Source organism: Ranitomeya imitator, chromosome 3 (assembly GCF_032444005.1).
Source record: "Ranitomeya imitator isolate aRanImi1 chromosome 3, aRanImi1.pri, whole genome shotgun sequence".
In the NCBI taxonomy this organism is placed as follows: domain Eukaryota; kingdom Metazoa; phylum Chordata; class Amphibia; order Anura; family Dendrobatidae; genus Ranitomeya; species Ranitomeya imitator.
In genome coordinates this window covers 32,047,948-32,060,450 of record NC_091284.1, presented here as the reverse complement: position 1 = coordinate 32,060,450, position 12,503 = coordinate 32,047,948, and the positions used below count along the sequence as shown (strand labels likewise).

The window sequence follows — 12,503 nt, the reverse complement described above, 5'->3', positions numbered from 1 at the left end:
CTTGTACATAGGAGCAGTATTATAGTAGTTATATTCTTGTACATAGGGGCAGTATTTAGTAGTTATATTCTTATACAGAGGAGCAGTATTATAGTAGTTATATTCTTGTACATAGGGGGCAGTATTATAGTAGTTATATTCTTGTACATAGGATCAGTATAATAGTAGTTATATTCTTGTACATAGGGGCAGTATTTAGTAGTTATATTCTTATACAGAGGAGCAGTATTATAGTAGTTATATTCTTGTACATAGGGGGCAGTATTATAGTAGTTATATTCTTGTACATAGGGGCAGTATTATAGCAGTTACATTCTTGTACATAGGAGCAGTATTATAGTAGTTATATTCTTGTACATAAGAGCAGTATTATAGTAGTTATATTCTTATACAGAGTAGCAGTATTATAGTAGTTATATTCTTGTACATAGGAGCAGTATTATAGTAGTTATATTCTTGTACATAGGGGCAGTATTATAGCAGTAACATTCTTGTACATAGGAGCAGTATTATAGTACTTGTATTCTTGTACATAGGGGCAGTATTATAGTAGTTATATTCTTGTACATAGGGGCAGTATTATAGCAGTTACATTCTTGTACATAGGAGCAGTATTATAGTACTTGTATTCTTGTACATAGGGGCAGTATTATAGTAGTTATATTCTTGTACATAGGGGCAGTATTATAGCAGTTACATTCTTGTACATAGGGGCAGTATTATAGTAGTTATATTCTTGTACATAGGAGCAGTATTATAGTAGTTATATTCTTGTACATAGGGGCAGTATTATAGTAGTTATATTCTTGTACATAGGGGCAGTATTATAGTAGTTATATTCTTGTACATAGGAGCAGTATTATTCTAGTTATATTCTTGTACATAGGAACAGTATTATAGTAGTTATATTCTTGTACATAGGAGCAGTATTATAGTAGTTATATTCTTGTACATAGGGGCAGTATTATAGTAGTTATATTCTTGTACATAGGGGCAGTATTATAGTAGTTATATTCTTGTACATAGGAGCAGTATTATTCTAGTTATATTCTTGTACATAGGAACAGTATTATAGTACTTATATTCTTGTACATAGGGGGCAGAATTATAGTAGTTATATTCTTGTATATAGGAGCAGTATTATAGTAGTTATTTTCTTGTACATAGGGGCAGTATTATAGTAGTTATATTCTTGTATATAGGAGCAGTATTATAGTAGTTAAATTCTTGTATATAGGAGCAGTATTATAGTAGTTATATTCTTGTACATAGGAGCAGTATTATCGTAGTTATATTCTTGTACATAGGAGCAGTATTATAGTAGTTATATTCTTGTACATAGGAGCAGTATTATAGTAGTTATATTCTTGTACATAGGAGCAGTATTATAGTAGTTATATTCTTGTACATAGGGGCAGTATTTAGTAGTTATATTCTTATACAGAGGAGCAGTATTATAGTAGTTATATTCTTGTACATAGGGGGCAGTATTATAGTAGTTATATTCTTGTACATAGGATCAGTATAATAGTAGTTATATTCTTGTACATAGGGGCAGTATTTAGTAGTTATATTCTTATACAGAGGAGCAGTATTATAGTAGTTATATTCTTGTACATAGGGGGCAGTATTATAGTAGTTATATTCTTGTACATAGGGGCAGTATTATAGCAGTTACATTCTTGTACATAGGAGCAGTATTATAGTAGTTATATTCTTGTACATAAGAGCAGTATTATAGTAGTTATATTCTTATACAGAGTAGCAGTATTATAGTAGTTATATTCTTGTACATAGGAGCAGTATTATAGTAGTTATATTCTTGTACATAGGGGCAGTATTATAGCAGTAACATTCTTGTACATAGGAGCAGTATTATAGTACTTGTATTCTTGTACATAGGGGCAGTATTATAGTAGTTATATTCTTGTACATAGGGGCAGTATTATAGCAGTTACATTCTTGTACATAGGAGCAGTATTATAGTACTTGTATTCTTGTACATAGGGGCAGTATTATAGTAGTTATATTCTTGTACATAGGGGCAGTATTATAGCAGTTACATTCTTGTACATAGGGGCAGTATTATAGTAGTTATATTCTTGTACATAGGAGCAGTATTATAGTAGTTATATTCTTGTACATAGGGGCAGTATTATAGTAGTTATATTCTTGTACATAGGAGCAGTATTATAGTAGTTATATTCTTGTACATAGGGACAGTATTATAGTAGTTATATTCTTGTACATAGGGGCAGTATTATAGTAGTTATATTCTTGTACATAGGAGCAGTATTATAGTAGTTATATTCTTGTACATAGGAGCAGTATTATATTAGTTATATTCTTGTACATAGGAGCAGTATTATAGTAGTTATATTCTTGTACATAGGGGCAGTATTATAGTAGTTATATTCTTGTACATAGGAGCAGTATTATAGTAGTTATATTCTTGTACATAGGAGCAGTATTATAGTAGTTATATTCTTGTACATAGGAGCAGTATTACAGTAGTTACATTCTTGTACATACGTAGTTATATTGTTGTACATAGGGGCAGTATTATAGTAGTTATATTCTTGTACATAGGGGCAGTATTATAGTAGTTATATTTTTGTACATAGGAGCAGTATTATAGTAGTTATAGTCTTGTACATAGGAGCAGTATTATAGTAGTTATATTCTTGTACATAGGGGCAGTATTATATTAGTTATATTATTGTACATATGGGCAGTATTATAGTAGTTACATTCTTGTACATAGGAGCAGTATTATAGTAGTTATATTCTTGTACATAGGAGCAGTATTATAGTAGTTATATTCTTGTACATAGGGGCAGTATTATAGTAGTTATATTCTTGTACATAGGGGCAGTATTATAGTAGTTATATTCTTGTACATAGGGGCAGTATTATAGTAGTTATATTCTTGTACATAGGGGCAGTATTATAGTAGTTATATTCTTGTACATAGGGGACCTTTGATACTTCCTATGCATTCCTTAAGTAGGTTTGGCATAAATTACAGAACGTGTACCGCCTTGCCCATGTCATTCTCCGCAGAACACCCTGCCATGACTGTGCCGGCCATTTTTCAGCAGTAGATAGCATGCAGTTCCTACTATGAAGAGCCATGTAGACGTGAGGTGAATGCGGCATCTCCAGCCATCTCAGGGTGAGGCGGCTGCGGCAGGAGAGGCAGGCGGCTGAGGTTGGCCGTTCCTTAGCAACTGCTCTCATTTTCATGATGGCTCCTCGTTCCTTTGGGCTTAGCAATGACCTCTGCCTACCCTCAGGAAGAAAATTCAACCGACAGATACGACTGAATGTGAAGGTATCAGATCGACTGCAGAAATGGGTGAAATAGAGAAAATATAAAATCTTTCTCTTCAGTAATCCTTCCATCAGCCCCCTGACGTATCACCTGCACTGCGGAGATCTCTGCATTCCTATATGCAAAACCACTACGGCCCTTGTCCATTTGTATAGTTCAATATAAATAAATAAGCAGCTTTCCTCTTAAAGGGGATTGACTATGATGAGACAATTCCTTTAAATGGGGTACACCTGGGACTCAGGTACTGATACAGTGGCTTCCTAGCCCCCCAATGAATTCAGCATAATACAGGCAGTCTAAGAAACCAAATTCCAAAATGGTTGAATTTGCCAAAACTTTAAATTTTGGGGAAGTCTGCAACAAATCTGATCCCTATTTATTACCTATCCTACAGCTCAATAATACATTTTTTAAGTGGATCAATTAAACAAGAGTGGTCCAGAAGTGTCTACTTCTTGCTCTTATTTTATTCCCACTGTCCCCCACTGAGTATTCCTTATTTTTTCGGGATTTTTTTTTTTTTTCAAGCCCACCACACGGTTTCAGAGATATGGGCCTTTTAACTTCTTGCAAATTTTTATGGTCTGTACCAAGGCGTCATAGCCCCCATGATAATAATGTAGAGCAGCCTAAAGACACGGCCATGGGGGGCGTGGCCTATCTGCTGATGGAGTAGGTCGCACAGAGTGGGAGCTCCTTAGCCAGGAACCTCAAAGCGGCACATTTCTACCTCTCAGGTGTCCTCCTCTGCCTTCACGACATCGGTGCTGGCTCCCGGAGCGTCGGTGAGTGCATGGGGAAATCCAGAGCGTGCAACCGCGATCCCCCTAGGAGAATTCCCGACTTCTTTGCAGCCACCCCGCAGCCACCGCCGGAATCCAAGATGGCGCCGTCCTCCCCCAGGGCTTCCCGCTCCTCACAACGCAACGCTCAGGCGTCGCGGTCCGGCGCTGCGGCGTCGCATCCAGGCGGAACAGCATCACATTCGGACGCAACAGCGTCGCATTTTGGCGGAGCAGCGTTAAATTCAGGAGGCTCGGCGTCTGACTCAGCTGATGGCCCGGTGACCGCATCTCTCCTTAAAGGCCTGCTTGGGGACCTTAGATCCTCCATCCAAGAGGACTTGCGTACTATGCTGGCTGAACTAAGAGGAGACGTGGCAGAGCTGGGCAATCGCACGGACCACCTGGAGCGCAAGATGGCGGAACTGGTCTCCTCTCATAATGAGCTCTGGGACGCACATGAATCCCTGCAAACCCTAGCTGCTAAAACTCACGCTAAAGCCCTGGACCTGGAAGATAGGTCCAGGAGAAATAACGTTAAACTGAGAGGCATCGAGGAATCTGTCCTGGCAGGGGATTTGAAGCCATTCCTGCAGGACTTTATGGCGGCAGCCTTACCGCAGTTCGCGCCAAAGGACTTCATAATAGACCGCGTGCATAGGATCCCTAAACCCTCTGGCCTGGGGCCCTCCATTCCCAGAGATGTGCTGGCGCGCATACATTTTTTTTGAAATAAAGGAGGACTTCCTACAGGCCCTGAGGAGAACCCCAGCGCTTCCTGAAAGATTTGCAAACATCTCAGTCTTTCCGGATCTCTCCCCGGGCACTTTGGCTCTGCGGAGGGTCTTCGCCCCCTACACTACCATCCTCAGAGAGAAAGGCATCCTGTATCGCTGGGGATTTCCGACGAAGCTGCTCATTCGCAAAGACGGATCAATCACTACCTGCCTAACTCCGTCCCACGCGGCTTCGGCTCTCGCTAAATGGGGACTCCCGACTCCAGACTCCTCGAGTGCCGTGAACATTCCTAAGCACGGGTCTGACGGAGGTCCCAGGGCCCGTATCACGCCAGACTGGGAGGAGGCTTGAGCCCACTGTATCTTTGGTTCCTGGCTATTTTCCCGCACGGATTTACTTGGTTTTTCTTTTTTTTCCTTTTTTAAGCTGCGTTGGTCTCTCGCTTGAGAGCTCCAGCAGCATCTGTTTGCCCCATAGGTGAACTGTTTTTTTGATTCTCACCTTCTGGACTCAGGATATTCCTGAATGGACCTTGGTCCGCTGGTTTTTTTGTTGTATGTCCTGTTTGTTTCCCTATGTTTTCTCTCTCCTGTTTCTGTTTTGCCCTTTCTTATGTCCTGCTATACTGACCACATGTTTTCTCTGCCTTTGCTCAGGTTATCAGTGTCTGAGGACTGTAAAACTGTTCTTATGCCTTTTCAATGAGTATCTCACTGTATTCAATTAACGTTAATGGCCTCAACTCGCCGGGTAAGAGGTCTGTGGTTTGGCGTCAGTTGAGCAAATCCCGTCATGATATTTTATGTCTCCAGGAAACGCACTTGCTGGAATGTGATAACTCCAGAATGCATTCAGGTCTGTACCCGCATCAGTTTTTCGCCAAAGGTCCGTCAAAAAAGGCGGGTGTAGCCATTTTTTTCAGCAGGTCCAACTCCTTCCAACTGGTTCGATCTATAGCGGATCCATTGGGTAGATTCATTGTGGTGTTGTGTCTCATTAATAATGCACCATATACTATTGCCTCGATATATGCCCCTAATGTAGGCCAACTTAAGTTTTTGGAGGGTGTATTCAAAACTCTTAATGATATTCAACATGGGCACAAGCTGATAACTGGTGACTTCAATGCCCCAATGTCCAAAGTCCTTGACTGCTCTGCCTCTTCACTGTCTAGATGTGAAGTCGGGCCTCTAGCTGACTCTTTCCACTTGCATGATGTCTGGCGGTACCTGCACTGCGGTGAGAGAGACTACACATTTTTGTCTCCCAGACACGGTTCTTATAGCAGGATTGATTTTGTGCTGGTGAATGACGTGGCTCTCCCTCACTGCATCGCAGCAGATATTGGCAGTATCACCTGGTCAGATCATGCCCCGGTGTCCCTTACCCTGAAGGACCCCTTGGCCATCAGACCCCCTGCGCGTTGGCGCCTTAATGCCTACCTCCTGGCTGACCAATCCAATTCCCAATGTATTGAGGAGGCCTTGGGGGAATTTTTTGCCTCCAATGACACTCCTGACATTGGTGACGATACCCTCTGGTTTGCCCACAAGGCGGTGATTAGGGGTCACTTCATCAAGTTAGCGGCAAAGGCTAAGAGGAAATACAATGCGGCACTTCAGGTAGCCTTAGACGAATTATCTCGCCTGGAATCTGCTCATAAACTTTCTCCTACTCCAGCGCTTCTCTCTGACCTTTCTAAAGCCCGCATACATGTTCGCAATCTCCTCCTCCATAAGGCTGAGAAGGCCCTGAGGAAAACCAGAGCCAAATTCTACACAATGGGGGATCGAGCGGGTGCTGTTCTGGCTAGACGTGTTAGGAAGAGAGAGGCCCAATCCAAGATCCCATTCTTGCTCCGGTCTGACGGCTCCCAGGTTCGCAACCCGATTCAGATTGCGGAGGAGTTTGCTTCTTATTATTCCTCGCTTTATGACCTCTGGTCTGACATGGGGATTCCCCAACCTTCGCGGGAGTCAATTTTGGCGTTCTTGGAGAGGGCTAATCTTCCCTCGGTCACTCAGGAGCAGCTCTCCTTCCTAAATTCCCCCATTGTCGAGTCTGAACTCTCGCAGATTGTCAGAGAGGCCAATAAGGGTTCCTCCCCGGGGCCTGATGGCTTTCCCTTCTCCTACTATGCTCAGTTTTTTCCTGTCCTTGCCCCCTTTCTGTTGCGTCTTTTTAATAATTGGCTGGCGGTTGGCAGTATTAGGGCTGAGGGGTTGGAGGCTGCCATTGCGACTCTCCCCAAACAAGGGAAACCCACAACATCTCCGGGGAACTTCCGCCCGATAGCACTCTTAAACTGCGACGTTAAGATCTACGCAAAAGTCTGGGCTAATAGATTGTTCTCAGTCCTTCCTGATCTCATTCACCCTGACCAAGTTGGGTTTGTTCCTGGCAGACAGACTAGGGATGGTACCAGACGACTGATAGATCTCTTGGATGTGGTGGAGAGGGGGAGTCTCCCCAGTGTATTCCTGTCGCTCGATGCCGAGAAGGCGTTTGACAGAGTGCACTGGGGCTATATCGAGCTCACATTGGAGAAATTTGGGCTTACCGGGCAGATTAGCAAAGCGGTTATGGCATTGTATTCCAACCCATGCGCTTCGGTTCGGTCGGCGGGATTCGGGTCTCGAACGTTTCCTATTAGGAACGGTACTCGTCAAGGCTGCCCCCTCTCCCCTATCATCTTTGCTCTGATCATGGAGCCCTTGGCCGCCATGGTCAGGCAGTGCGCGGACATAAGGGGAATTGCGGTGGGGGGAACTGAACATAAAATTGGTCTTTATGCCGACGACGTGGTCCTGACCTGCACCTCTCCCTTAACTTCATTGACTGCAATCACCACCATCCTATCTGAGTTTTCGGCGGTTTCATATTATAAACTTAATCTCACCAAATCCACAATTTTCCCCCTCTTCCTCCCCCCCCCCCCTTCAGATTCAAATTCAATCTCAATATGCTTTTATTTGGGCTCCCTTGGGCTTTACATATCTGGGCATCAAGATTACTAGGCTAGATAACATAGTCCGTGTAAATTGCGAAGAAACTCTTTCGGAGGTCAGGAGGGGCATGGAGCAAATATCAAGCGCGTCCCTCTCGTGGATGGCCCGCATACAAACGGCGAAAATGCTATTCCTCCCCAAAATAATGTACCTCTTTCGGTGCCTTCCCCTTTTTATCCCCTCGAAGTTTATTTCGGCGTTTCAATCTTTGATAGACCGATTTATCTGGAATAAGAAGCCCCATAGGATCAGGCGTCGGATTATGTCCCTTCCGTACTCTGCGGGGGGGTTGGGAGCTCCTGCGGTCCAGGCGTATTACAGGGCGGCGATCCTTGAGCCCCTTAAAATATGGTGGGAGGGGAACTCATGTTTGCCCTGGTTTCTGATTGAATCCCATTTTGCTCCCCAAAACTCGCTTAGATTGCTTTTGGAGCTCCAACTACTTCATGTTCCTCCTGTGGGCCCCTGTCTCCGTTCTATTAGGAGCGCCTCTAAACTATGGGCGCTCCTTAGCACTTCTCTCCTAACATTCATGTTTGACTATGTTTCTTTGCAGGCTGTGGAGTGTGCCATTGCCCATATTTCTCTTGCCTCCTGGACGAGGCGTGGGGTGCACCGGGTGGCGGACCTTTTCGGCTCGGACGGTCTCTTGTCGTTTGAGGACCTTGCAGGGAGATTTTCCCTCACTGGGTCTGACTTCTTTCAATACCTGCAGATTCGCAGCTTCCTCAGATCGTGGCGGTCATTCGGTGCACCCCCGCCTCTGACAGAGGACCCGGCCCATAGATTCTTCAGACCATCCACCATTGTGCCACATGGCATTTCCATAATTTATAAAGCCCTCATTTCATTTGGTTCTACTGACAAACTTCCTTTTATGTCTTCCTGGGAGTCAGCGTTGGGCTTTGAGGCTTCCCTGGAGGATTGGCAATTTGCTATGGTACACCCTTCTAGGTTCTCGTCTTGTTTGGGCCACTTGGAGCAGGTGAAAAAAATTCAGCTCCACTGGTACCTCACCCCCGCCCGATTGGCGAGGGTTTTCCCGGCTACCTCTCCGCGCTGCTGGAAGGGATGTGGCGCCCTTGGGTCCTCCTCTCATGTCTGGTGGTCGTGTCCGCAGGACCGGGTCTTCTGGCGTGAGGTGGAGACTTTGATTGAGGATCTGATCCGTTTGCCCCTTGCTCTGAGTGGTCAACTCGCTGTCCTGGGCATCTCCCTCATCGATCTCCCTGCCCCCCTGCGCCCCATAGTCTCTAATATCCTAGTGGCTGCTAGGCAATGTATCGCGAAGCATTGGAAGACCTCCGCTTCCCCCTCCAGAGCAGAGCTGATCTCCAGGATTGATTTACATTTTTGTTATGAGGTCATAATGGCAGGGGGTCTATTGAAAAGAGCTAAGGTCCTCTCGTGGTGGGACCCTTGGACGTCCTCGCCATTTGTATCTCAGTCTGCCCTTTCCCTTATTTAAACTGTTTGCTCCTACAATTATGCTCTGGTTTTTTGGTTTTCTGTTTATTTCTTCTATCCTCTATATGACACTGTATTTATGTATTCTGTATTGATTACACTGTGGTCCTTAATACGGTATGCATTGGATTTTCCCCCTTATCCCCTCTCCCCTCCCCCCCACCTTCCCTTTTCATTCTGATATGTTGTTTATTGTGAAAAATGTTCAATAAATACTGATTGGTTTAAAAAAAAAAGACACGGCCATGAGGATCCTGTTAGCCACATCTCCATGGTTAAAAAATATACATAGCAATTAGCACAACGTGCAAAAGTTCATTTCTGGAAATATATGGCGTATTTAAAAATAACAAAAAAATGGAACACTCAAGGGAGCAGCGAGAATGAAAAAGAGCAGTAATTGGCCACTCTTGACCTGATGACACATCCTCTTTAAAGGGAACCTGTCACCCCGAAAATCGCGGGTGAGGTAAGCCCACCGGCATCAGGGGCTTATCTGCAGCATTCTGTAATGCTGTAGATAAGCCCCCGATGTTACCTGAAAAAGGAGAAAAAGACGTTATATTATACTCACCCAGGGGCGGTCCCGCTGCTGGTCCGGTCGGATGGGCGTCTCCGGTCCGCTGCGGCGCCTCCCATCTTCATTACAAGACGTCCTCTTCTGATCTTCAGCCACGGCTCCGGCGCAGGCGTACTTTGCAATGCCCTCTTGAGGGCAGAGGATAGTACTGCAGTGCGCAGGCGCCGGAAAGGTCAGAGGCCCGGCGCCTGCGCACTGCAGTACTTTGTCTGCCCTCAACAGGGCAGAGCAAAGTACGCCTGCGCCGGAGCTGAAGATCAGAAGAGGACGTCTTGTAATATAGATGGGAGGCGCCGGAGCGGACCAGAGACGCCCATCCGACCGGACCAGCAGCGGGACCGCCCCTGGGTGAGTATAATATAACCTCTTTTTCTCCTTTTTCAGGTAACATCGGGGGCTTATCTACAGCATTACAGAATGCTGTAGATAAGCCCCTGATGCCGGTGGACTTACCTCACCTGCGATTTTCGGGGTGACAGGTTCCCTTTAAAAGATATAATTCTGGATGGATGTAGTCACCACTAGGGGGCGCCAAGTGTATAGGGATTCTTAAAGCTAGTATTAAACTGATTTTTATATATTAAGCTCCCTCTGGCGGCAACTGCAGGTAAAATCTATGGCCTCACAATCTGCCCGTATGTTAGGTATACCACTTATTTTGAGTCATGTATTTCTATCATATACCGTACATGTGTGTGTGCTTCCAGGAAAGCTGGGCGAGATATTCTGATGCAGCATCCGTCCTCTATACCATAGGGATATGAGAGAGGACACTTCTTACCTCTTACAATCAGCTGACTTTGATGTTCTACCGCGGCTGCGTCATTGCGGGCGATGCAGGTGTAATTCCCATTGTGCATTAGTGACAGATTGGAAATCCTTAAGGAGCTTGTAAAGTCAATGTTGTCAATAGTCACTCCGAGATTTGCTGGGATCGACCTTCCGTCCTTCTGCCACGTGATGGTGATGGGCAGATCCCCCGAGACCACCACACAGGGGATGAATACTCTTTGACCGATGGAAAATCTTTGGGACTCGAATGGCTGAATATAAGGAGGTACTGAGAAAGAAAAACAGAGAGTGGGGTCAACTTACTAAAATATATGTTTTCCCAAGATGACCAGGAATACTAATTTGACAAAGAAAGGTCTGGAGCTTACTTAAAGAGGGTACTGATATCTGAGGGCTTTTCTCGAGGGTCAGTGTAAAGCCCCCGCCAGTGTAAAGCCCCCGCCAGTGTAAAGCCCCCGCCAGTGTACAGCCCCCATCAGTGTAAAGCCCCCATCAGTGTAAAGCCCCCGTCAGTGTAAAGCTCCTGCCAGTGTAAAGCCCCCGCCAGTGTAAAGCCCCCGCCAGTGTAAAGCCCCCGCCAGTGTACAGCCCCCATCAGTGTAAAGCCCCCGTCAGTGTAAAGCCCCCGCCAGTGTAAAGCTCCTGCCAGTGTAAAGCCCCCGCCAGTGTAAAGCCCCTGCCGGTGTAAAGCCCCTGCCGGTGTAAAGCCCCTGCCAGTGTAAAGCCCCTGCCGGTGTAAAGCCCCTGCCGGTGTAAAGCCCCCGCCAGTGTAAAGCCCCCGCCAGTGTAAAGCCCCTGCCAGTGTAAAGCCCCTGCCGGTGTAAAGCCCCTGCCGGTGTAAGGCGGGTAGCATGGCGGTGGTGGTGGCTGGACAAGGGAGATGGAGCTCCTGAGCCAAAGGGATCATCATTTTTCCATGCAGATATTACCAAGCAGGTGCCTTGTGACATAACAGCACGGAGTGGAGGACGATAGCCGGCAATATATACAAGGCGGCGATGGGAAGAGTTGCTAATGTGTGGGAAGGGAGGAGAGCAAAAAAACGAAGGGCAGGATATAGAAAGTAGGGAAGATCGGAGTAGAAGGACAGCAACCCATAAACTTCTGGGGAGTCCACAAAAAATTAGATAAAAAAATGTTGATGCTTATTAAGGTGGTCTGGAGTCTGTCTTTGTTTAAGGAGGTCTGTATTTAAGGTGCTGCCACCGTAGTTGTAGACTAGTGACTTGCAGCATTGAGTAAACCGCAGGACCAAACACTGGCAAATCCCCTTCATTGTAATTTGGAGCCTCCAACCGTCTTCAGCCCACTGTCCATAGATAATAGCGGATGATTCCATGAAACGTCAGTGCTCCTGGTCAGTTCTACTGACTTTATGTAATAGCCGCGGGCCAAGCTCTAACCCATGGGGGCAAAGTGTAGTAATGGGGGCAAAGTGGCATCCACAACTGACAGCTTTCTGACTACCAGTAGCAATAACTCCCCGTGTGGTGAACACATACGCATTTCTTGAAAGTTCAGAAGAGCTACCGACTTTCAGTTTTACCCTTTTTTATGGTTCTCAGTAAAAGGCCCCAAATGCGCTACAGGTAGAGGAATTGCATTCAGCCACTTCTTAACTTCATCTGGTAGATCATTTCTATTTCTCCCATGACTTTTGATTATGGAAAAGAAACTAACACCTTCCCTGGTTGCCCCAAAGTGAAGCCCGTTGATCTCCTCCATGCCCCCAGCCCTCTCCTGTAAGGTTACCCCCATCACAGACGGCTCAGATGGCGCTATGTGAATTTCATCTTCGG

General features: G+C 45.4%; 1 protein-coding gene across 2 annotated transcripts in view; it reads right to left on the bottom strand.

Annotated features, from left to right (window-relative positions):
• DSCAM (DS cell adhesion molecule) overlaps positions 1–12,503 on the bottom strand; it is a 570,150-nt gene that overhangs the window by 247,851 nt on the left and 309,796 nt on the right. For both annotated transcript variants that reach the window (XM_069760714.1, XM_069760715.1), the window contains exon 9: positions 10,694–10,972. In XM_069760714.1, coding sequence (XP_069616815.1) covers positions 10,694–10,972 — 279 coding nt within the window. The remainder of the gene's footprint in view (positions 1–10,693; positions 10,973–12,503) is intronic.